This window comes from Bos indicus x Bos taurus, chromosome 21 (genome assembly GCF_003369695.1).
Source record: "Bos indicus x Bos taurus breed Angus x Brahman F1 hybrid chromosome 21, Bos_hybrid_MaternalHap_v2.0, whole genome shotgun sequence".
In the NCBI taxonomy this organism is placed as follows: Eukaryota; Metazoa; Chordata; class Mammalia; order Artiodactyla; family Bovidae; genus Bos; species Bos indicus x Bos taurus.
This window is the reverse complement of record NC_040096.1, coordinates 66,730,630-66,754,794: the sequence shown is the minus strand read 5'-3', so window position 1 is coordinate 66,754,794 and position 24,165 is coordinate 66,730,630. Positions and strand designations below refer to the sequence as shown.

Genomic DNA, 24,165 nt, shown 5'->3' with positions numbered 1-24,165 from the left:
TAGGGAGAGACAGAAGGCTGGGGTGGAGCGGGGAGGGGGATCGGAGAAGAGGAAGGAAACTGGCAGTAACTCGGCCTCGGGAGCCCTGGGTTTGCAGCACTGCCGGAACTCGACCTTGAACTAGACTCGGTGTGAAGCTGTGGGCGCCTGACCACAGCAGCTCCGGACCACCCTGTGAAGACGGGGAAGCACCCCTGCGTCCCGGAGGGTCACTGACCTCCTCCACTCTCGGGCGTTCCAGGCTGGGCCCTCCGGCTTGGCCCAGGCGCACACCTGCCCTGAGACAGCACTCACCCGCCCGGCCCAGCCCCACCCAGGAGGGCCGCCCCAGCCCCAGGCCCGAGGCCACCACCTTGATGTTCTCCACCGTGCGCTTGAGGTGGCTGAGCGTCTGCGGGATGAGGTGCAGCCAGTTGGAGGCGGTGGTGTGCAGCGTCCGCATCCAGGCGGGGCGCCCGTCGGACGAGGAGTCAGGCCGCGCCTTCTTCTCCGTCTCTGCGTAGGCCAGGTCGTCCTCGTCCTCCAGCATCTGCATCTTCAGCATCTTGCTGATCATGTCCACACCTGGGCGGGGGCAGGGGCGCGGGGGGGCCAGGCTGAGCGCGGAGGCCTCCCTGCGCGTCTACCCGGGGGCCCTGCGCCCCGTGAGGTGCCCTGCGGGCACCCGTCCCTACGGCACCGAGGGCAGGCTGGCCGGGGAGAAGGCCCAACGCCACGGGTGGAGCCACGACCGCTGGGGCCGCACCGAGGCTGCGCGCAGACACCAGAGACGGCGCCAAGGCTCACGCGTCCACGGTCATCGGGGAGCAGGTGGCCTCCTGAGTGCCCCGGGCTCGGCCTGTGCCCAGGGTCCTGGCCTCAGAGAGAGCTCCCTCCGAGTCCAGCGCTGAGCTGTTCCCTGGCCGGGCCCCTGGGGCTCAAACCTCACAGCCTCCAGGTGGGACACACGACCTTGGGCACCCTTAGCCCAGGGCCTCCTGCACGGGCCTGGGGGCGAGCTTCTCTGCAAAGCTCCGGCTTTACTGGGGCTCAGACACCTTCGCTGCGGTGCCGAGGGGACCCCGAAGCTACTCCTGGCAGGAGGCACCAGAGTCGGCATTCTGCATGCTCTGAGCACGCGCTTCTGCACAGGAGGGCGCCCACCCAGGCCCCCGCCTCAGACCCTCCCCTGCGTCCCAACTAAATCGAGACTCAACCGCAGACAGCCCGACCTCCCTCGTGGTCACCATGGGGCCCAGCGCCTCGACCCCACAGCGAGAGGCTTGAGTCAAGGTGGTCCTCAGGCTGGAGGCGGGCCCCACAGCTAGGGGTCCTCGTTACAGAGCTGAATCGAGGGCCTGTCCTGTTCCCCAGCTGTGTGGCTTCGGGCACGTCAGTCTTCTCCAGTAAAGAGAAGCCTGGGTCAGAGCACTTCTCACACCTGTGAGGGTCCCGGCACCCCTAGTTCGGATGCCCGGGGAAGGGTGGGGCCCGAGGACCTGCATCTCTAAAGCTGCAGTCCGTCTGAGGCTGTTGGTCTAGGGACCACACTTTGAGAACCACTGCGTTAAATGATCTCTTGACTAGTCTTGAAGTTCTAATAAAAATACCTTCTAGAAAGAGACTAACAGTTCTAAGACGTCACTTAATGCCAGGAACTTAAAAGAAATTGAACAGGAGGAAAGACGACATCACTTCTGAACCCAAAACAGAAATCTAAGTGCAATCTCCAGACCCCATGTACTAGCTCCCGAGTCCGTGTCCCAGAACGGAGGCTGCAGAACACACACCGCCTGGGCCGAGGGTTTCCCTGCCTCCCGGGGGCTGGTCGGAGGAGGAGTGCCCGGCTGGCCAGTGGGCGGGGGTACCCACCCTGCGTGGTGAGGAGAACCTTCTCGGCGTTGTTGGGCAGGCCCAGCCAGGAGGGCGTCTGCGTGTCGGGCAGCAGCTCCACCCACTGCACGAACTCCTCTCGCCTGGAACAGCAGCACGCCGGTTAACACGTTACCGTGGCCGGAAGTGCCCGGTGCCCCGGCCCCCTGCCCCATGGTGGTGGTGGGGAGGGCACGCACCTGATGCCGTCCGGCATCTGGATGTCCTTGTGCCCGTCGACCTTGCAGGCCAGCTTGAACTCACTGTCGAAACTCCGGGTGGTGAACAGGCGCTCCAGGAAGGTGTTGAGCAGACGCTGGTCGAACTCGTTGTCCACCCGGCCGCCATAGATGGACTGGGCCATCAGGGTCTTGAGCGCGGACCAGGGGATCTTGTCTGGCGAGATGTTCTGTCTCCCCTGTGGGAGGAGAGGCGGGTCACGGCTGGGGCGGAAGCGGCGGCCTCACGGGCCCCTCCCACGGCGCAGCCCGCGCTTGCCTTGGCTGTGTCGTCCAGCCACGTGTCCACCGTGTCGCAGGCCGAGCGCAGGTCAGACTCCCCGAACTCATACTTCTTCGACCAGCCCAGGGGTGCGTATCGTAAGCGCTCCTGGATGACGGCGTGGAACCAGGCCAGCAGGAAGTACAAGCGAGCACGCTCATTGGGAGACTAGGTGGGAAGTTAGCAAGAACAGGGTCATCGGGATGTAGGCCCGTTCTAACTAAAAAGACAGTCCAGGGCTTGCTGCAGTCAAGGTCTTAAAAAGTGCTCTGCACGTACTCACACTGGGGGCACCCTGACCTCAGTCATTAATGCAAATGGTGTTGCTAGGAGAAAACCACACCAAGTTTTCTATTAATAAAGATGTGTTCCTGATTACACTGCTAAGCTAAATGATACAGCCAACAGGAAAGTACACAGAAGACAAGTTTCTAAAAATGGCAGAAAGGGTGGATTATGGCCCAAAATAAAAGAGGACTTAAGAAACACAAAATTGGTAGATAATTTTATTTTTTTAATGCCACGTCGTGTGGTATGTGGGATTTTAGCTCTCTGAGCAGGGACTGGGCCCAGGTCCCCTGCAGGAGAAGTACAGATGCTTAGCCACTGGGCCTCCAGGGAAGTCCTGTGATGCAAAATTCCTGCCATGACCCCCTCCTCCCGCCCACAAGCCCTGGCCTCAGCTTGGCGCCCAGACGTCTGTGCGGCCCTGCACCCCAGCCCGACAACAAGCTCGGCGGCACTCACCTTGCATATCCGAGACACGGGGATGCTGCTGAAGGTCCTCAGCATGTTGGCCTTCACGCCCGGGGGTGGCTCGAACACGAAGATGCGGCCGGCTCGGAGCAGGTTCACGGGCACCTGAGGGGCACACGGGGCCCGCCGCCCGTGAGCGCTCGGCTCTGCCGCCCCACCCCCGCCCGGTGCCAGGCCAGTGCCCTCGGTCCCCGCACCTTGGGGTTGATCTCCATGGTGAGGAAGAGCCTGAAGCAGGCATGCGGCTGCAGCGAGTGCAGCTTCTTCTCCAGCTGCATCAGCCAGCCCGGGGCCAGGTGGACGTTCTTTAGCATCACCCACCTGTGGGCAGGGAGAAGGCCGCAGCCTCACGTCTCTGGCCGGAATCCTTGGGGACTCGGGCCTCATGAAGCAAAACCAAAGCAGCCTACCTGCCCGACTTCACAGCTGTGTTTATTGCCTTGTCTGCCTGGTTAAAGCCTTCTGTAGAGCCTGGTGACAGACAGCTGAAGGGTCAGCAGGCGGACTTGGACTCTAGCGCCCCCCACCGTGAAGTCCCAGGGAGGGGACAGACCGACTGCCCTTACCAATGGCGATGGACGTGATCTGCGTGTTCTGCTCGGCAGCAAGGTCCTCCACATGCCCGCTGGCGTCGTACCCAGGCACAGAACACATCAGGACGGGTGTGTTCGGCTTGACCTGCAGACCGGGGAGTCGGGCTTTGGTGAGGGGGAGGCCCGCCAACAGTGCGCCCGTCGAGGGGCAGGGCCCTTCGGGGGCTCATGCAGACGGGCAGCTCAGCGCCCACGGGGCCGGCGCGCACCTCTGTGTCCACGATGTGGGTCAGGTCGAGCGGCTGCTCCATGATGGACATGAAGGACTCCCCGAGGTTGGTGGACACAAACATGTGCGCCATGGCCAGCATGCGGTCGGGGCGGAAGGCCTGGATCAGGAGCAGGCGGTGGATGGCCTGCCCGATGGGAGCTGGAACGAGGCCGGGAGGAGGGTCGGCGACAGCACAGGCCTGAGACAGCCCCCCAGCTGTCCCTGCCACGGGCCCCTGCCCCACAAACAGTGGGGCAACACTCTGCTCAAACAACACCGCAGAGATCAGGACACCCCCTCTTCCTCTCTGCCTGTGAATCGCCAGCACCCCACCTCACCACAGCACCCTCTGGGCACAGCTGTGACAAGACCTCCGCCCAGGGCCCTCCGTGGGTGACGGGTGGCTACTGACTCTGAATGACCACGTGGAGCCCGCTCAGGAAGGACTCCGAAGAGCCCGAGAGACTCGGTAGCCACCGCCAACCTGTGTCCATGCTGAACCCCGGCCCCCGCACCCCCTCCCGGGACCCGGCTGGCCCAGAGCCTCATACTCAGAAACAGCCCCCTTCTCCTAACGCCTAACCCCGGGCAGGGACCTTCTGGCTATTCCTCTCAGTCTTTCAAAAAGAGTTGCAACAGGAACTGAAAATTTTTTGCTTTCCCATGTCCAAGCCACCCCCACAGGTTCTAACACTGAGATGCGAATCTCAGGAATCAGTGACTTTCTGTCCCTGGCCGTCCCTGCGTTCAGCCAGCGAAGTGCATTCCACGCCCAGGTTCGGACGGCCACAATGAGGCAGGCCCCAAGGGCTTACTTGCAGGGTTCTCCTCGCTCCAGAGGTATGGCACGGTCTGCTCGGGGGAGCTGCTGTCCAGCCAGATGCCGAATTGCTATGGGGACAACAGAGGACGCATCACCGTGGGCTCTGCCCACCTCTGGGCAGAGCGGTTGGACTGACGTGTCCGACGTTTGACGGGAGAGAACACAACACGAAGTTCTGGGCTTTATAGGACAGGCGACTCCCTGGGAGGAGGCCAGCTCCCGCCGGGGACGCTCACCGGACCCTCACCTCGTCCGCCTGGACCTTGGCGATCAGATCCTTGAAGGCGGGCAGGCAGCTCAGCCTCACCACGGCCTCGGCCTGCTCCCCGGTCAGGCCCTGGATCTTGGGTGTCGAGCCCGCGCTCAGCACGATCTCCTTCCCCCTCAGGAAGTGCTGGAATTCCGCGTCGTAGGTGGGCTCCCTGGAGAGGGGGCAGCTGTCAGCCAGGGCCTCTCGGCAGGGGTCCCGTCCGCTGTCACCGAGACAACCGCGTCCTCTGGGGGCACCGCGCTAGGGCAGCTGACTCACCCGACGGTGCCCTTGAGCTTGATCCTGGCCAGCAGCATGGCGAAGGTGATGTGGTCCTGGTGCAGCATGCCTCGGGCCACGCGGTTGAACGCCACCTGGAGACACGCCGCGGAGCGCGCCATTGGAACACCGCCGTCCCTGGAGCACGCATCCCCGCCCCCTGCCCGAGGTGCACCCCACGCCGGGGCAGCCGGCCCGCGCTGTACCTGGAAGAGATCCTTGGTGATGATGGACAGGCGCTGGGTGTGGTCGGTGACGCCCTTCAGGTTGGGGTTCTCGTACAGGACGTTGTGGTAGATGTCCAGGAAGAACTGCAGCGAGTACTGGTACAGGAAGTGGATCTGGAGGCGGTGGAGGGGGCCATGAGTGTGCGTGCGCGGGTGGTGAGGGGGGTGGGGGGGGTGGGGGGGGGAAGCCCTGGCGCAGCCCGCCCACCTGCTTGAGCGACTCCATGGTGAAGTAGATGCTGCTGCAGGCGGTGGACAGTGGCAGGTACTGCTGGGACACGGTCTCCACCTCCTGCATCACGATGTCCGTCTCCTCCACCTTCCTGGTCACCTCAGCGGCCTCCCTCTTGAGGTTCTCCAGCGTCGTGATGATCGTGTCGTCGTCCAGGATGCGGCCCTTGACCTCGTTCAGAGCTTGCAGCAGAGACTTCTCCAGCTGACGCAGGCGCAGCTGAAACTCCCCTGAAACGACCAGAAGTCGCAGAGTTCACCCTGGTGCTGCCGTGACGCGGCCGGGGCACCTCGTCCCGGGGAAGCTCAGCCCCACACGCACCGAGAGCCAGGGACCCGGAGCCGTACCTTGGAGTTTCAGAAGGTCGGACCGTTTCTCGTCCACATCGGGTCTTTCTGCTTTGAGGACTTCGTTGAGGCACTGGCTCTGCAGGCTGCTACGAGTCACGGTGAAGTTGACGAAGGTCACCCGGGAGCAGAGGTCAGGGGGGAACTCGACCTGCCAGGAGGGGCGGCGGGGCAGCCGGTCAGCGTCGTCGCGTCCCGCGCCCTACCCGTCGCTGCCCCGTCTCCGTGGGGTGGGCAGCTGCCCGGGGCCTTACGGTGGGATCGCGAGTGGACAGGAAGATGACGAAGGACGGCGACAAGTCGATGTCCTGGTCGCCGAGCGTGATCAGCACTCTGCCCCCTGTCCGCCGGACTTCACGGTTCAGAACTGGGTTCAGAACGGGGTCGTAGCTCTCCACATCCTGCGTGTGTGCGTGAGGTGTCGTTAGCAGCGCATTTCACAGAGTGTATTTCCACCCACATGTAACTGATTCCTGCTCCAGATAAACACACCTCCCCAGCAGCTCCCAGTGGTTTAGACCTGTGCTGAGTGACACGTGGCCGCTAGGCGCCCACGTCTACTTCAGCAGATGAAGGGCTCTGCTCCTTGCTCACACTGCTGAGCAGGGTGCTCGGCAGGGTGGCCACAGCTCAGCACAGGTCTCAGAGCCCCAGGGGACTTAGTCCAGACTAAGTGGAGTTAGAGGGCAAACACTGCTTCTACTGGGTTTCTATGGCGCTGTCTCACAGCTTTATCCCTGCTTTTTTTTCTTTTTGGGCTGTGCCGCGTGGCTGGTGGGATCTTAGGTCCCCAACCAGGGACCAACTCCACACCCCAGCAGTGAAAGTGCTGAGTCCTAACCACTGGACTGCCAGGGAGCCCTTTCTCACAAAGCCCAGAAGGCAGCACCGTGCTTTGCGACGCGTGTCAGCTGCGTTGCAGATCACTGACCCGGCCCGAAGGCCTTCCCTCTGGCGGCGGGGGCACACACCTGGACCAGGAGGGGGTTGCCGAACCTCAGCGCGCTCTCCAGGTTCTTCCTGAAGGCGTCGTCCAGGAAGCTGGTCCGCGTGATCTTCCGGTCCTTGTACTCGTTCATGATGAACTCTGTGGCCTGCCCCGAGGGGTCGATGATCAGCGGGTACCTGAGGATGGGCCAAGGACCGGTCAGATGCCAGGGGAGCCCGAGGACATGACGGCAGGGCCCAGCAGGGCGATGGGGAGGTGTCCCAGGCTCAGATGTGGGCTCCAGTTTACAGGAGAGACCACGTGACCCAAGGCTTGGTGCTAAAATCCTCCTTCTGAGGACCTCCTGTGGGGGCGGTGACTCAAGCAGAGTGCTCAGAAGGGCTAACGCCAAAGCGCTAGTCTCTCTGGGGCAAGGACGCCGCTCCGTGAAGGCCGAGCACAGGCGCTTGGCTGGCTGGGTGGGTTCGCTGGCCCGCGGGGCAGACTCCTGGAGAGCAGGAACTGGCACCCCTGTCCCGCAGACTCATGAGCTGCAGGTGTGCCGGACCCTCCCACTCAGTGCTCACGGCAACCCTGTGAGACAGGTGTGATCGCCACACCAGGCTTACTTATAGAGGAGGAGACGAGCCACAAAGGGGCCAACGTCCTCTGTTCAGGGTCACACAGCCAACTCAGGTTTTTTAAAAATAACGTAACACTACGCGCGATCGTACAGGATTCAGAGGCTACAAAAGGGCAGGTGGTGAGAGCCCTCCCCCCTCCCCCCGTCAGCCTCTGGTTTCTGCTCTGTGTACACAGAGGAGGTTCAGGCCATTTGTAGATGCACACGGCCCCGGAGCACACCAGCCGGCACTGCCATCTGCTGCAGCTGCCCCCGTGTGGGGCTCTGGACGAAGGGCTCCCAGCTTCCTGCCGGGGTGGGGGGAGACACACAGTGACCTTGTCACTGGCCCGGACGAGGGGCGTCTGAGGCACTTCCGGGCCTTTGCTAGGACACACGCTGTCCTCGTGAACGTTCACGCGTGCAGGCTCTGCGGGACGGGCACTGCAGTGTGCACTCTCGCACAGGTGAGTGCAGCCCTCACCCTGACCCACCAGGACGCACGGCGTGGACATGCCCACCAGCGCCCCCAGCGAGGCCCTCTGAGACCTGACGGTCGGCTCCTCTTTGGACCCCGGGGACAGCGACACACAGCGAGAGGTACAGATACGATGAGACAGGAACCCGGGGCTTGGTTTTCAAAACAGAAAGAAAACCCAGGGTGCCTGGGTTTGGGAGCTGCCACGGATGAGGGAGGGTCCACCAGGGAACCTCTGCGCGGGCTCAGGCCTGGGGATGCCCGGACGGCACTGTCAGCCCCCTCCGCGGCAGGCCTGTTCCTCTTCTGACTCCAGCCTCCTTAAGCCAAAACCAGGCAGCAGTTTCCCTTAACTCCAGCCAGATGCTTTCAGTTCTCACAGTATTTTAAGAGACGGTCTGTTTTCACAGAGCCAAGCACATCAATTTCACAAGGTCACAGGGGGGCCACTCAGGGAGGGTCACTGTGGACAGTCACAACACAGGGACGAAGGAGACCGTACAGAGCCCGCCGTCAGAGGCGAGCCTGCCGGCCCAGCCCAATCTGCTCACCTCTTCCACAGGTAGCGGGAGCACTCCCCACGCACCCTCCCCGCCCCTCGCCGCGCACGAGCACGCTACCTGTTGAACCTCTTCAGCATGATGGCGTTTTCCGTGCACAGGTCGTCCGCAGGGAGGGAGCTGGCCTGCCAGCGGAGACGCTCATCGGCGTTGGACAGGTACTCCGTCCTCGCGATATCTGTGCGGAACTGAGAGGGGGAGCGGATGGCGCGGCTTCCGGTGAGGCCACTGAGAGCTCACGGACCCTCACGTCGGCCCCTGCCTTCCTGAGAGTCTCTGCAGACAGTTACCTGGATGTTGGCTTGCTGGAGGTGATGGGACCAGGTGGTAAACAAGTTCTGGCGCATCTGCTGATCGAAGTAACCTGCGTAAGCGATAAAGGCGGCTGACAGGAGACAGTCCCCAGCGATGGTGGACATCTGGTTCTTGAACGTTTCACTCGTCTTCTCCCACCGTTCCCGTTCGGCAGACAAGCTCTTCAGAAGAGCTGTGCTCCGGTTCACCTAAAAGGAAAATCAAACAGGTTAGTCAGTCAGTGAAGTCAAAGTCGCTCAGTCGTGTCCGACTCTACGCGACCCCATGGACTGTGCCGTCCATGAAATTCTCCAGGCCAGAATACTGGCGTGGGTAGCCTTTCCCTTCTCCAGGGAATCTTCCCAACCCAGGGATCAAACCCAGGTCTCCCGCCTTGCAGGCGGATTCTTTACCAGGTGAGCCACAAGGCAAGCCCGCGCAGAGGTAGCGCTGCCAGGGCGGCAGGAAACCCGCCTCCCAAGCACAACCCGACCTTGGCTTCCACGGCCGCCAGGTCCGCCTTGATGGCCTGGGCCTCGGAGATGAGCACCGCATACTCCTCCTTGTAGCGGGCGATGCTGGCCTCCAGGTCACGGATCATCTGCTCCACCTCGTTGGCCTTCTGCTGGTTGTCCTTGGCGTCATCCTCCAGCTTCTGCAGCTCGTTGCGCAGCGGCTCCACGCGCTTCAACATGTCAGCGTAGTTAAGCTGCCGAGGCGGACGGGTGGATTTTAGACACGACCGGGTGAGGAGGCCCTTGCCCGGGGCTCCTGGTGGGGCTGCTCACCTGCGCAATGGCCCATTTCACCATAGGCCCGCAGGCCAGAGAGGCCCGGTTGACGATTTCGTAGTTGTAGCTGGGGTTGGACATGTAGTTCTTCTTCATCTTCTCCCTTATGGCATCACTGCAAAAGAAGACCTGTGTTTCTAAGCATGTGGAGGCCTTAAGTGAAGAGGAGCTTTTCGGAAATCAAAAGCCAGTTCCCCTCTGCCGCCCTGGTGACCACGGAGGACACTCCAGGCCATGGCTCTTGCTCCCGCCCCTTCCCTGCTCCCCGGGGCCAGCTCTGCACTCCCCGCCACTTGTGGGGACAGCAGGGGCAAGGGATCAGAGAACTGCTGTCAGGAACGAGGGGAGGGAATCTGGCTCTCTGGGGTGGAAACAGCCTGGAGAGGCGTCTGTGTGACCCGTGAGCTGACACAGCCTCCCCTGGAGGCCATGTCAGAGACGCCCAGGCCCCAGCAGAAAGGAGAAGCCCGGGCCCGCCCACCTGATCTCCTCGGCGGAGAAGTTGACGATGGTGGGAATGAAGTTCTCTCTCATGATGATGGAGCGGATCTGCTTCCAGTCCGTCGTGCTCTCCCCCAGCAGCAGGCAGATGGACTCAAGCGCCAGCTTCACGGCGGCAGGAGGGTTGGCCATGGACCGCACCTCCACCAGGTGCTGCTTCTTGATGGACTTCACGGCTGGGCACGAGGGAAGGGGCGGTGAGGGGGGCCAGACCACAGCGACGCCGCAACTCCCAGCAGAGAGGGGTGCGCGCGCAGGAGAGCTGAGCCAACGTGGGACGGCCTGTCTTAAAACCCTCTGGAGTAGCTGCAGCGGCCAAAACAACTACTAAGGCCTTCCGGTGCTGAGCCCAGATCGCCACGTTCTGGAAAATGGAGAGTATCTGTACAAACGCCTCACAAATCCTGACTCCTTTACCTCTGTAAAGACGTAAATACTCTTTTAAAGAATGAGATTGCTCATTTATGCTACACCCATTAAACAAAGATATCTTCATAGTACTTGTCTTTACTGGCTGGCTGAAGATGTGGAATTAACAGTTCAAAAAAATTGGCCAACATGTTCCACAAGCAGAAACGTGCATTTTTTCCCAGTCTGAACTTTCATTAAAACACTTTTAAAAGTGATCATTTGGCAGGTGAGACCTAAATCCTCATCCAAATCCAACTCAATGAAAACCCACAGTTTGGAAGGTCACCGCCAGTCCTCTGTGGTGTGAAGACTACAAGCCGTCAGGTGACCCGAAACAAGTCTGAGGCTGGTGGGCGGGAAGGCCAGGGTGAAAGCCGCTCCCAGTGCGGGGCAGACAAGGACAGGGGCGCGCGTCACCATCTCCTCCTGCACGTGTCCCAGCAGCCGGGGTGCAAGAGGAGGCGGGGAGGAGGCTGCCGGTGTTAGACTCGTCACTGCCGGCCTCGACCACGACACTCTTAACAGTTAGAGCAAAACTGCATGCTTCATGACATCCCTACATGGAATTCAAGCCGAGGATTTGCAAACAGTGTACTTAGGAAATCATTACCAGGTTAAGAGAATGTTTTGATGAAAAACTTATCTTGTTAACTTTTTCTCATAAAAAGGGCCCAGGTGGCGCTAGCGGTAAAGAACCCGCCTGCAATGCAGGAGACGTAAGAGACGTGGGTTTGATCCCTGGGTCAGGAAGATCCCCTGGAGGAGGGCATGGCAACCCACTCCAGTATTCTTGCCTGGAGAATCCCATGGACAGAGGAGCCTGGTGGGCTACTGTCCATGGGCTCACAAAGAGTTGGACACGACTGAAGCACCTTGGCATGCGTGCATGGGAAGAGTGGACTCGCTCCACGGGGACTTCGTTTTCAGAGATGAGGACAGTCTGAAGTAGTTAGAGGAGGTTTCTGAGACCTATCACTGATGCTTTCGGGGATGTACAACACCGGGACCTGCGGGGAGCCCTGCTGCCCCCCGCCCTCCCCAACGCGAGGCCCCCGCGGCGAGCACACACCATTCTGGGCCTCGATGACAGCCGGCTCCACCTTATCCAGGTCCTCCTTCACGCTCATCTGCTTGTCTGCAATGACCTCCTGCTGCTTGTGCAGCTGCTCCTGAATTTCTTGGCTCATGACCTAGAGACAAAGCATGGCTCAGCTCTGGGGTGAGCACTGGTTAACTTGCTGAATGAAACCCTAGACAGCACTCCTCACGCCGCCTGGGACACACACGCGCACACAAACCCGGGAGACGGAGACGGGCGGCCCACACAGGCTACGGTTCCCGGGACAGGAAGCGGCACCTTTTTCTTCTCGGCCTCCTGCTGGTCCTTCACCATCTTCTTCAGCTTGTCGTTGGCCGCTGCGTTCTTCACCTCCAGCTCCTGGCTCTTTATCCTGAGGTCCCGACGCAGCTCTTCCACCTGAGGAGCAAAAGCCACATCAGGGCAACAGAAACGCGCAGGGCTTGCCTACACCTGCGGGCCGGCGCCCCCAGCGAGGGCCTCTCGCGCTGTGGCGCACCTGGTCGACTGTCTCCTTGATCTTCCTGAGCCCCACGTTCAGGTGCATCTGCTGCTCCTCCAGCTCGCTCCGCTTCTCATGGAACAGGTTGGCGTAGTGGTTGATGAAGTCCAAGTAGTGGCGCGGCGTGATGGCCATGGTGCGGCCTCCTCGCTTTGCCAGCCGGGCGTTCGCCTTTTGAAACATGACGACCGTGTTAGTTCTCCGTGATTTAGCCTCAACACATCGCGATTTAACCTCAAAATGAGACCGTTCTGCTGGTGTGGTGTGGTGGCATGGCTCTAGACCTCAGGAGTCCCATCACTCGAGACCGGGTCTGGCTGCCTCCCGTGAGACGCCGAGAAGCCCTCCCACCTCGGAGCTTTCTCCTCCTGCTTCTCCGAGAGGAGGAGGGTGGTGCTGGTGGCCGCAGGGGTGTACTTCCCAGGAAAAGACCCCCAACACTAGTCGTCACTACACAGGCATCAGTGCGCCTCCTCTACCTTCCGCTGATTTTCAGCAGAACCAAAATAAGAAACGGCATCGAGAGGGGTGAGGCAGATCTCCAGTCCCCGCAGGTGGAGGGAGGTGTGGAGAGGGCAGGGAGCGGTGGAGGTGGCCTGCGGGAGCGGGAGGGCAGGGCCCACAGGATGCCTGCAGGTCAGAGTGCTCTTCACAGACCCCTCTGATGGGGCAGACTGCACTCCTTTGATACAGAGAGCTCACGGAGAGGCAGCTGGCAGCGGCCAGCAGGTCACGCCCTGCAGGGTGGCCTCTGCACGTGGGGCTCCCGCTCGCTCACGGCCACGAGGCTCTCGCACCACTGCTGCAGAGCGGGGAGGCCGAGCAGGGACCCTGAGGCCTGAAACACCAACCAGCTGGCCCTTCACAGAGAAACCATGGCCCCCTGCGCCAGGGGAGGACGTGGGCCTGGAAAGAGGCCACAAGACAGGTCAGATGGAGTCAACGTGGGGAGGGGGCCAGACGGCCCAAGAACATGCAGCTGGGCCCCGAGCAGGTGAGGCGTCGCTGGCAGAGGCAGGAAGCAGGCGAGAACCAGGCACTCTTTCCCAGGTGACAGTTCAATGTCAGACCCGAGGTGCCTTGGGGGCTACTTCTATATCAGCTCAGTTCCAGTCAGCACGGTGGTCAGTTTCGCTTCTCCCATGACCTCAAGACAGAACCCACCTGGTGAAGAGTCTGGTGAACAAACACACAGCTGTTCACGATGGCCTCGCGGTGCGAGGGCGGCTGCGGCAGCTTGTCGTACACGACCGGCATGTAATCAGGCACGATGTAGTTTGGCTTCTCCAGGTCCATCTTACTGGTGAATTCTTTGCCAACCTGATACAGAGCTTCCGTGGACCAGTCCCCAAACCAGTTCAACACACACCTGCAAAGACGCCCATGTCTCAGAGCAGCTCCCGAGGGCGGGGCCTGCCCCTGGAAAGCAGAGCTGGGCGCAGTGGGCGTACCTGTTGAACAGCGCAGGGGAGGTTGCCGCGCGGTCCTTGAGGCCCTCAGAGGACGGGTTCATGGTGAAGACGACGTGCAGGTTGCGGATGACCTGGCTGGTGAACCACTTGTACAGCTCCTCGTGCGAGTCCAGCATCAGGCCCTCCTTCTGGGCCCCCTCCTTACACTGGGTCATCAGGGTGGCGTACTCATCTCCCTCGAAGAGGCCGGGCACCTGGGAGACAGGACAGTACCCTGGCTGCTGGTCCTCAGAGCCCCGCCGCGGACCGCGACCCGCGCGGCTGGCTGCTGGTCCTCAGAGCCCCGCCGCGGAGCGCAACCCGCGCGGCTGGCTGCTGGTCCTCAGAGCCCGCGCCACGGAGCGCGACCTGCGCGGCTGGCTGCTGGTCCTCAGAGCCCCACCGCGGAGCGCGACCCGCGCGGCTGGCTGCTGGTCCTCAGAGCCCCGCCGCGGAGCGCGACCCGCGCGGCTGGCTGCTGGTCCTCAGAGCCCGCGCCACGGAGAGCGACCCGCACGGCACATCAGGGGTTACCTCGCCGTTGGCCAGCAGGGTGTTCATCCGCTCCAGGAACCCAGAGTCCAGAACGTTGGACTCGTCCATTATGAACGCGATCTTCTCGTTTTTACAGCCAGAACGCCGCAGCACCGTGCGGAGGTCTTCATCGAAGTCCTCGCCCGTGTATTTCCTGTGGACCTGCAGGAGCGGGGCGGGTCAGCTCTGTTCTCGCCCAAGGAGCTGTGTGCATGAGCAAGGATCCACTGTGGGGATCAAGGGACTCCGGCCAGACCTACCTTAATCTGGTACACGCTCAGCCCGTTCATCCAGGCCACGAAGCGCGACAGGGTGGTTTTGCCCGCTCCACTGACGCCAATCAGAAGCAAGTGGCCCTGAGGCTGACGGAATATTCTGGAACATCATCAGAAGGGATGCAGGTTGAGGCTTTTATGCTCCACTCCCCCTTGGACACTCAAATCCTAACACTTTTCAGGATCTATTCTACAATATCTGGAATGCATTTCAACTTGTATTTGTACTTTAAACATCCGTGGAGCAACTGTGACTTGCCAGTGAGGCAGCAAAGGTCAAAAAAGACATGGCCCTGTCCCCAGACACCCTGACAACTCGAGCAGGAGGGTGAGCGGCCGTAACCAAGGCAGGTGGGAGGAGCCTGGAGAGGCAGAATGAGGCTCTGCTTAGTGGGGACGTTGGGGACAGTACAGCTGGACTCAGAGGAGAAGCAGGAAGTGCTGGCGGAGGCACGGGGCCCTGTGAGGAGGCCAGCACAAGGCCAGGCATGAGCCCTCCCCCCACCATTAAACTGAGAGCAGTGTGGGTGAGCGGTGAGGCTGCAAAAACCAAAAGCCCACCGGTCAATCCTGAGCACGTGGTCCAAGACCTCGTTGAACAGGACCAGAGGCACGTCCAGCTCTTCCTCGTAGAAGACTTTCAGCCTGGCTTTGACATAATCTCTTAACTCCTCTTGGTCTACTGGGATGTAGTCCTATAGGAAAGAAGGGAAGATCCACTTAACTAATAAGAAACCACCTTAGTTCTTACAGAAAAGTGGATCACATCTCTACATGTTGAAAACTGTCATAAAGAAGACAAAAGTAGGTATTTACAACATAGCAACAAAAATGGAAGTAAACTAGGGTGAGATCTAAAGACATGGAAAATCTTTATGGAGAAAACCGAACATCACTGAAAGACATCACAGAAAGTGTCAGTAAATGAAGAGACACACCACAGTCACGGAGGGAGAAATACATGACTGCAACCACGCCAGCCCCTCACAAGCGACCAGCGGATTCAGTGTAATCCCAAAGACTCAGTGGTGGATGGTGGAAGTCACAGTGGCACAACTTGACAAGCCAACTCCAAACTTAATTTGGAAGAGGAAAGGCCCAGAATGGAAAGACCCCCCAGAGAAGAACCAGGAGTGAGGTACTGTCGTCCCAGCAGGCAGATTCACAGCCATGATCATGACCACGTGGTTTTTAGCCCAGAGAGCAATGAACGAACCAGCCAGCAGGACAGAGCCCTGTAAGAGGCCCCGCAAAAACCCAAGTGACAGAGCCACCCAGAGCCCCAGCGCCAGGCCGTGGACACGCACTCGGGGAACCCCACGCGCTAACTCAATTCAGACTGATTGAGGGTTTAAATGACAGTCCGTTAGGAATGCGCATTCTTCCAATGATGCTATAAACAAAGCGAAAACACAAGCCACTGGTAGAAGATGCTGCCTGTGAATGAAACAGGATTAGTATCTAGAGCCTGGAAGTAAACAGGACATTCTAGCAACACTGCGTTTGGAGAAGGAAATGGCAACCCATTCCAGTGTTCTTGCCTGGAGAATCCCAGGGACGGGAGAGCCTGGTGGGCTGCCGTCTGTGGGGTTGCACAGAGTCGGACACGACTGACGCGACTTAGCATCAGCAGCAGCAACACTGCACAAAACTCGCTGTTCTTCCTGCTTCTATGCCTGTGCTTCCCACAGGCCGTAGGTCTGCCACGCCCTTCCTGACACCCAGATGGAGGCCTGTGAACACTCACCTGAGCCCCCACGCCGGAGTCAGCCCTCCCAAGACAGAGCTGCTTCACCCTATGAGTCTGAGCTCCTAAAGGAAGACTGTCCTCGGGCCCAAGTCAGCACTGCCTGCTGAAGAAAGGCATGCCAAGGTTGCAACCTTCTAAGATGCCCTGCTCTCTTTCTGAGAAAAGGACAACTCCCGGCTATTCTGGAAACGTCCACTCTGCCTAGGATCTCAGTACACGGAACACTTGCACACAGATTACCCACAATGCCTTGTTTTTACTGTGAGGAAAGTAAAAGCAGGTGAGGCAAAGACTCCCTTCAATGCAAACATGTTGAACCACACCTTCTGGTGGTCAGCATCCACAGCTCTCAGAGCAGCCTGCTCCTGGGATTGTTTGCCCTAAATTATCCACAGCTACAATCCTGCAGCCCATCATGCCTCTGTCATGTGAGAGTTGGACCATAAAAAAGGTTGAGTGCCAAAGAATCGATGCTTTTGAACTGGGGTGTTGGAGAAGACACTTAAGAGTCCCTTGGACTGCAAGGAGATCAAACCAGTCAATTCTAAAGGAAATCAACCCTGAATATTAATTGGAAGAACTGATGCTGAAGCTGAAGCTCCAATACTTTGGCCACCTGATGCAAAGAGCTGACTAAATGGAAAAGACCCCGATGCTGGTAAAGATTGAAGGCAGGAGGAGAAGGGGACGACAGAGGATGAGATGGTTGGATGGCATGAGTTTGGGTAAACTCTGGGAGACGGTGATGGACAAGGAAGCCTGGTGTGCTGCAGTCCATGGGGCTGCAAAGAGTTGGACACGACTGACCAACTGAACAACATCACGCCTGTAACCATACCTTCCTTTACAGTGAATGCAAGTCAAAGACGTTTCTGATTAGATGTTGATCCTAACTGAAAGGACAGAAAAAAGGAGACTGCAGACACGGTGCAAGCACGTCACCTTTGACAGCCAGTTGCTGTACAGGATGGGCCGGCTCATGGCCTTCTCCTTGTCGATGTTGGGAAAGTGCTTCAGGGCAACCATATCGATGTTCTCGTCGGTCCAGCGCCTCTCCTCGTCCTCGACCAGTCTGCAGGGGAAAAGACAGAGGCCGCGCTGAGAAAACACCCGGCTCTGAGGGTGCCGTGGGCTACTCCAAGGCCTGGCGTTAAGTCTTCTACCAGAAACCTTCATTTCCTGCAAATGGAAGAACCAGAGAGTCTGAACTCAAGATGCCTTAAGTGATCCAGAATGTAGATATTACAGTGGAGTGCTCAAACACATGAAATTAAAAATAAAAGGAAAATAAATAAGAATGACAAAGCAGGACCTAGGGAAACTAAGAATTTGTCATAAAACAAAGGTTGTACAGAGCTATAAACAATATAAGGAAAAGGTTCTGATTTTTAAAAGTCAGTAATTCTTAAGATTCCTTAAAAGATAAAAAGACTCAGCCTTTTACTGACACACTGGTTAAAACCACAGACCCTCCTGTGATCCATGCTAAATACCAACTACAGCTGTCAGCAAGTCTTCCCTTTGGTGCTGGTCACTTAACCAGGAAAAGTCAAAGCTTACAAGTGATAAATGTGATCAAAGCTTACACTTGATACAAGTGGTTAACAGGTAAAAGAGAAAAACCAAAGCCCCAGAGACACAGCTGCAAATCCCCTGATGAGAGCCAAGACAGGACGAGGGAGGGCTCACGGTTACAGGACGGCACCCCAGGCCTAGAGAGAAGGCACTGAAATCACCTGTGACCTCTGTACTCTGACCTTGCGTGGGGCCCACCCAACAGGGAGAGAGGTGAACTTAAATGCCTTGCCCTAGGTCCAAAGGTAACCAAGCAGGGCAGTCACAGCACTGAGATCCCGGACAGGGGGTGGCCGTGATCAATCACCAGAGGCGAGGCTCCCCTCTACCAGGGGGCAGGCAGGCCACGTGCAGATTCTAGCTCAGGGGTCAACATAGGGGAGCAGGGAGCTACCCGGACCCTCGGCTTCACCTGTCCTGGAAGAGACGGAGGGCTTCGTGTGCCCAGATGCGGATGAGCCCTTCCACAGGCAGCGTCTCCAGGGGCCTCAGGGCCTCAAAGATCCCCCGCACCCAGCGGGTCATCTCTCGGGGTGAGTAGATGTAGTGGGGCTGTGTGTCCTGAGTGAACCGCTCCTGCGGGAACAAAAAGAACACCAAGTTCCGTGTAAAGTCCCAAGACAAGAAAAGCAGTAGCAAAGGCAAATGCTGCCTAACACGTTTATATTAAAAATAAAGAATCTATACCCTGCGATATTTAGGAACGAAATGATAATGTTGGAACTATAATTTAGTACAGAGTTAGATCCAAAGTGCTCACTTTATGTTGAAATTATATCTTATTACATTGAGAAAAATCAAAGTAAATAAAACTACAGAAAAATTCTTATAAAAATGCTTTAAAAAATGTACTCCCTAAGCTGAAAGAAAACTTTTCTAAGCATTATCTCAAAAAGAAAAAGAAAAAAGTTTACATTTCATGCTATTTAAAACATGTAGGTAAAAGGCTGCAATCATACAAAGTCTGAAGCATTTGTAATAACATGACAAGTGCATTCTCACACAGGACTCTAAGCCAGATGATGCCTCAGTGGAACACTGGCAGCTCTCCTGCAGGTGCCCTTGTCAGAAGCTAATAGAGGAATGCCAATCAAAACCATGAGAAGCACCTCTGCTCATCTAAGGAGCAAAGACGGTCTGAATCAGCCTTTTTCCAAGGCTGGATGAGGCGCCGTGGTGGGAGTGTAACTGGAAGAGCCTGAGTGTGGTGGCCACACCTGGTCACCACAAACACCATGGAAGAGTGAGTGCAGACCCACGTGCCCGGGTTGGGTCTGCTGAGACAGAAGCGTGCACACCCGCTTAGAAAGTGCACCATCCAGTCTCAGCTTCATCAGGGAATGAAGACGCACACACAGGCCGGACCGGGACAGCATAACAAGGGAGACGAGGCGCCTGGGCGCGGTACTGGCTGGAGGAGTGACCTGATGAAGGCTCCGAAGGAAGCCTCAGCGCTGAGCAGGAGCTCCACAAGGAGCTCCGACTCTTCCCAGAGCCCTCAGCCCCGGGAAGCGGCAGGGAGGCCGCGCACCTGGGACATGGTGTAGAACTCCACCATCGCCGCGGTGAGCGGCTCCGCGTACGTGCGCAGCGACGGGATGAGCCGCAGCATGGCCCGGTTGAAGGTCCCGTAGATCTGCGTCAGCGAGGCGGGGCCCGGGTAATCCACGTACACCACGGGAACGTGGCGCAGGAACCTGCGGGGAGAGCCGGGCTCAGCCGCCGAGCGCGCGCCCGCGCCAGAGGACCGCCCCCGCCCCGCCCCCAGGCTTCCCGTCACAGCTCAGGGCTGCCTCACACCGAGCAGCAGATGCAGAAACCTGAATATGAAGCCAGCAGAGGCGGGAAGATGACTCGGGCTTCTTTCAGCCTCGCCCAGGCCCTGCAGGCAGGTGTGGGCAGCTCACTACTGCTTTCATCCTGAGTGTGTTTCCGAGGTTTCCAGCACAGTGCAGGGAAACCCAGGGGAACCCCACTGATGAGCAGTGGGGTTACCTTTTTTTATCATCAAAACCCTGTTTCTGTTATGCTTTGTTTAAAGCAATCCTGGAACTGGTGTCTGTGAGCCCGGGAAGTCTACCAGTGGTGGTACCTGTGAGAGAGGGGCTTTCTCCCAGGGTCGGTGGGCGGGTTACAAGCCCCCACAAACTGGATCCTCTCCAGCTTCACCCAGGTTTGATCGGAGGTTCGGTAAAAGCCCCCATGCTCCACCATCTGAGGAAAAGGGAGTGATGCGTCAGGAGCAGAGGTGAGCAGTAACATGGGTGGGGAGTCAGGGGCTCGTGGACAGGAACAGACCTGTCTGATGAAGGATATGACCCTCTGCGTCCCGTATTTATCCATGTCTGGCAGGTTGATCTCGTCACAGAACAATACCAGCCACTTTCCGAGCTGCACGGGGGCCAAAACGACCCCGTTCGGGGTGCGTCTGTACTCGCAGTAGTGGTCAAAGGTCTTCAGCAGGAGCTCCGGGGTGGTTGCACTCGAGAAGTTAAGACCCACAACCTGCAGAAGGACAGAGGCCAGGGGAGCGGTGGAAGGCCGATCCCGTCCCTGGCCCCGAGGTCGGCCGCCCGTTCCTGCCCCTTTACCTCCATGTCGGGCAGGGCCCGCAGGGCGCTGAAGAGCGTCATGGTCTTGCCGGACCCGGGGGGCCCACACAGGACCAGCGGCTTGTGCTCAGCCAGCCAGGTATACAGGAGGGCCTCGTGGCGGACAGTGTCCAGAGTGGGCACCACCACGTCCGGGGCGGCCACCTTGTGCGTCTCCACCTCAATCTGTGGCACCTTGGCCTGCCACGGCGACCACTCTCCACTGATGGACACCTGCAGACGGGCGGGTGAGGGTCAGCCGGGCCTGCCCGCCTGCAGGACCCGCTCCCTTTCACCCAAGTCAGGACCTCCAAATTAACCCGCCTTCCCTGTACCACAGGAGACTAAAGGGACAAGGTTCCTCTACGACAGGAAAGGCTGATTCAGTGCAGGCGAGGCTGCTGCAGGGCGAGAAGCGGGGAGGACGCCGCCCTCTGGTACATGCCTCGTAGTCGATGATGGGGATGTTGGGTGCGGCGGGCAGCGGCACCGTGGTGATCCTCCTGATGTACTCGCCCAGCTCTGCCCTCATCTTCAGCCTGCTGTCTCCGGACAAGGACCAGAGGATGGCGTAGACCAGGTACCGCTGCAGGGGAAGGAGGCAGATCCTGATTTGAGTGGAGTCTCAACATTCAAGGAGAGACATGTACAGCGACGTCGGCCCTGCAACCGCGGTGCCCAGAGCCCCCGGCCCTGACCTGGATGTAGCGCTCCAGCTGCTCGCTCTGCATGGGGAAGTCGGGGTGGTTGGCGTTGTACTGCGCCACGTTGCGGCAGGCCTGGTGCAGCATGGAGAAGAGCGCGCCCAGGCAGCGCAGGCGCGTCAGGTCCATGATGTGCTCCAGCGTGAGGGCGTGCTCCAGCGCCTTGGTGACCAGCCCACTGCTTGTGAAGTACGGCTGCATAATCGTCGCCGCGTCCCTCTGGATCTGCAAGGGTGGGTCAACGGTGCTCAGCGGCCAGCTAGCAAGGCCGGGAGACTTTCACCTGCTCTAACCCGGGCCTGGGGGAGGGCCCCGTCATGATGAAAACAGTTTTACGGGTTGAAAAATGAGGAGTCGAGGCTCCAGTGACCAATCCCACTCCTTCATCCTGGCAGCTCTCAAAAATCACGCTTCCTGGGAACACTGGTTTTACCGTCAAAACTGAAAATAGGCCGTTTTTCATCAATTTGTGGAGAAATCTGAAAGAACTCCTTAGATTTTCCACGCACGTCTACACTTTTGTAACTGTGACCACTGGCTTCCTCAGAAGCTGGCGTGAGACAACGCTGATCATGCTAACCTCCCGCAAGTCCCAGGCTGCAGCGGGGGCGGGGCTGCTGTGACATGCCCGGACTCGAGGGGGTGGGGGACCCCCTGGGCACATGCCGCCAGCCCTGCCCATACCTGCAGCATCGGGGAGGCGGCCTCCTCGCCCTCGTCTTCCTTGCCCTTGCGCCGGCGCTGGGCTTCGTCCTCCCCCTCGTCCAGCGGGATGCTGCGCAGCCTGGCCAGGAAGTTGTTGAAGATCATGTCCGTGCTCAGCACATCCTCGCTGAACCAGACCATGCCGCAGCGCGACACGGTGGCCAGTGTGGCGTACTTCAAGTCCTGTACCTCAAACATTATCCGCACCTGGAGGGAGAACAGCAAGTAGATTTAGGGATGTGGGCTTGGTAGAGATCAGGAAGTTAAAGTTGGTTTACCTACCTACCTACTGAAAGAGCGATTTAACTCTAATCTGTCTGCACTCAGTTCAGAAGTAAAAGTATCTGAGTCTGCATCATTACGACACCCGGCAACCTCTCTCCTTGAGAACGTGGACAGGAAAAAACCCCTGTGGTTGGGAGAACCGGGAGCTCCAATGGGACAGAACCACCGCTCCCTGGATGGTGGGGCCCGCAGTGAGGGGCTGTGGCCGGCCCTCGCACTTGAACCCACCAGGCTGGCCAGCAGGCTTTCCGTTTGCACAGGGGGTTGGCAGCCTCGCTGGGTCCACCGCTTTAGACGGTGAGGCTGAGAGGCAAACCACAGAGTCTGATTCCAGAGCTTTCACCTCAGGGCTAACGTGCCTCGCAAGGATATCCACCTTTCTGACAACAGTCAGAATCTACTGGGTGATGACCCTGACAAGTTACATCAAGACACTCATCTGCTGAGTGCGTGTTCCTGACCTGTATCTTGGTTTCTCAAGTAACATAACCCCTAACGCTGACCCTCTGTCGTGATAAAAGCACCCACTCACCCACTCAGAGGTCCTGCTGGAGCCTCCGTTCCCTCAGCCCACCAGCAGATGCCACTGGCAGGCACTTTAACTCACACCCACAACTCAGTCACTTCTCAGTATCCCCACAGCCTCTCAGCTTATCCCAGCAGGCAAGCTCCAGTCCTCGGTGACCCCAGGCCTGTATCCCCTTGGGTCCTGTCCCTACGTCCCTGCGTGCTGGCCAACTGCCCCCCTCCTGGCGTGTGTGGGCACGCCTAGGGGCTCCTCCCGCCACCAGGCCTCCACCCCAACACCCAGGAGCTGCTTCCTCAGGCCCTGGTCTCCACTGAAGCTGCCAGCGTCCCCTTGAAGCCCTGACGGAGCGACGTCCTGCCTCAGCCGCATTACTCGTCTGCTCACTCCGCAGCCCCGTGCCAATTTCTCCCGTCTGTGTGTGTCCTCCACCTCTGACTGTGAGCCCCGGGAGAGCAGCGGTTTTGTCTATGTTGGTTACGGCTATATTTGCAGCACGTAGAAGGGGCCCGGCACACTGTGGCACTCCATAAACGTGGGGTCAAAGCACGAACACACGTCCATGCCAGGCCTGTGCACGGTTACCCACCTATCAGAGGCTCACTTCTGAGGGATGACCCTGAGGTCCACGTCTAAATCCCTCCCTGCGCCACTTCCCAGAAATCCCCACCACAACCCTACCTCCCCGGGCTGCAGGAAAGGCTGATTACAGAGCGTGCCTAACAACCAGTGAGCAGCAGGTTACGAATGAAGCCTCTGGAATGTCTCTCACTGGGCCTGGGAATGCAACAACCCTAGCAGAGAGAGGCGTGGACCACGAAGCTACTGCCACCCCGGCTACCCCAGGACGACCAGAGCCGCCCGCCTGGCCGAGCACGCTGGGCACAAGCACGCAGGCCGTACGTTGGGCGGGAGGCTGAGGCGCTCCCCGTTGGGCAGCGTCAGCAGCTTGTTGTCGTCCAGCACCGAGTTCAAGTTCTCCACCCACTCGGGGTCCACGTCGCCGTCGAAGACGATCCACTGGCGCTTCTGCAGCTCGCCTCTCACGTTGTCTATGATCCTGGAGTGGAGGGGTTACGACAGCGGTGACTCAGACGGAAACGTTCAGCTTGCAACCGTTTCTGAAGTGTTCCCAGACTGTGTAAGAATAACGCAGTTTCCCCAAGGACAGAGTGCCAGGCCCTAGTTCTCTGGAGGCCCCGACCCCACCCCACATGCACTCACTTTCTCAGAACGTGTGTGAAGAGCCCGTCTGTCCACTCCCGGGTGTTGGGGTCCAGGGTTCCGTACAGGTGGTCTTTGCTGATGGCTTTGGGGTCGATGATGTGGGCCACGCCCTCCACGCCCTCGAGCCTCTCCAGAGCCTTCAGAAGGACGCGCCAGGCCATGCTCTTCCCGCTGCCCGAGGGCCCCACCATCATCAGGCCGTGGTTGATCTGGGTGATCTGATAGAGCTGGAGAACCTGGGGGCAAATCCAGCGGCACCGTCAGCGCTCGAGAGAAGGCACGCCAAGGCTCCTTCCGCTTCTCACTG

At 59.0% G+C, this 24,165-nt stretch overlaps 1 protein-coding gene across 1 annotated transcript in view; it reads right to left on the bottom strand.

Annotated features, from left to right (window-relative positions):
* DYNC1H1 (dynein cytoplasmic 1 heavy chain 1) overlaps positions 1 to 24,165 on the bottom strand; it is a 61,441-nt gene that overhangs the window by 1,815 nt on the left and 35,461 nt on the right. Inside the window, exons 33-73 of the mRNA XM_027521004.1 lie at positions 23,856 to 24,094; positions 23,535 to 23,691; positions 21,800 to 22,027; positions 21,110 to 21,340; positions 20,857 to 20,997; positions 20,412 to 20,645; positions 20,119 to 20,325; positions 19,913 to 20,034; positions 19,352 to 19,517; positions 18,233 to 18,396; positions 17,188 to 17,317; positions 15,057 to 15,190; positions 14,481 to 14,595; positions 14,221 to 14,382; positions 13,687 to 13,901; positions 13,400 to 13,604; positions 12,233 to 12,406; positions 12,013 to 12,132; positions 11,725 to 11,845; positions 10,225 to 10,420; positions 9,741 to 9,858; positions 9,446 to 9,661; positions 8,949 to 9,161; positions 8,719 to 8,846; positions 7,042 to 7,195; positions 6,325 to 6,471; positions 6,071 to 6,221; positions 5,700 to 5,953; positions 5,471 to 5,605; positions 5,265 to 5,359; positions 4,983 to 5,157; positions 4,728 to 4,803; positions 3,911 to 4,071; positions 3,675 to 3,786; positions 3,519 to 3,579; positions 3,306 to 3,429; positions 3,100 to 3,213; positions 2,350 to 2,520; positions 2,052 to 2,269; positions 1,852 to 1,955; positions 353 to 564 (exon numbers count right to left, since the gene is read on the bottom strand). Of these exons, the coding sequence (XP_027376805.1) occupies positions 353 to 564; positions 1,852 to 1,955; positions 2,052 to 2,269; positions 2,350 to 2,520; positions 3,100 to 3,213; positions 3,306 to 3,429; positions 3,519 to 3,579; positions 3,675 to 3,786; positions 3,911 to 4,071; positions 4,728 to 4,803; positions 4,983 to 5,157; positions 5,265 to 5,359; positions 5,471 to 5,605; positions 5,700 to 5,953; positions 6,071 to 6,221; positions 6,325 to 6,471; positions 7,042 to 7,195; positions 8,719 to 8,846; positions 8,949 to 9,161; positions 9,446 to 9,661; positions 9,741 to 9,858; positions 10,225 to 10,420; positions 11,725 to 11,845; positions 12,013 to 12,132; positions 12,233 to 12,406; positions 13,400 to 13,604; positions 13,687 to 13,901; positions 14,221 to 14,382; positions 14,481 to 14,595; positions 15,057 to 15,190; positions 17,188 to 17,317; positions 18,233 to 18,396; positions 19,352 to 19,517; positions 19,913 to 20,034; positions 20,119 to 20,325; positions 20,412 to 20,645; positions 20,857 to 20,997; positions 21,110 to 21,340; positions 21,800 to 22,027; positions 23,535 to 23,691; positions 23,856 to 24,094 (6,600 nt within the window). The remainder of the gene's footprint in view (positions 1 to 352; positions 565 to 1,851; positions 1,956 to 2,051; positions 2,270 to 2,349; positions 2,521 to 3,099; positions 3,214 to 3,305; positions 3,430 to 3,518; positions 3,580 to 3,674; positions 3,787 to 3,910; positions 4,072 to 4,727; positions 4,804 to 4,982; positions 5,158 to 5,264; positions 5,360 to 5,470; positions 5,606 to 5,699; positions 5,954 to 6,070; positions 6,222 to 6,324; positions 6,472 to 7,041; positions 7,196 to 8,718; positions 8,847 to 8,948; positions 9,162 to 9,445; positions 9,662 to 9,740; positions 9,859 to 10,224; positions 10,421 to 11,724; positions 11,846 to 12,012; positions 12,133 to 12,232; positions 12,407 to 13,399; positions 13,605 to 13,686; positions 13,902 to 14,220; positions 14,383 to 14,480; positions 14,596 to 15,056; positions 15,191 to 17,187; positions 17,318 to 18,232; positions 18,397 to 19,351; positions 19,518 to 19,912; positions 20,035 to 20,118; positions 20,326 to 20,411; positions 20,646 to 20,856; positions 20,998 to 21,109; positions 21,341 to 21,799; positions 22,028 to 23,534; positions 23,692 to 23,855; positions 24,095 to 24,165) is intronic.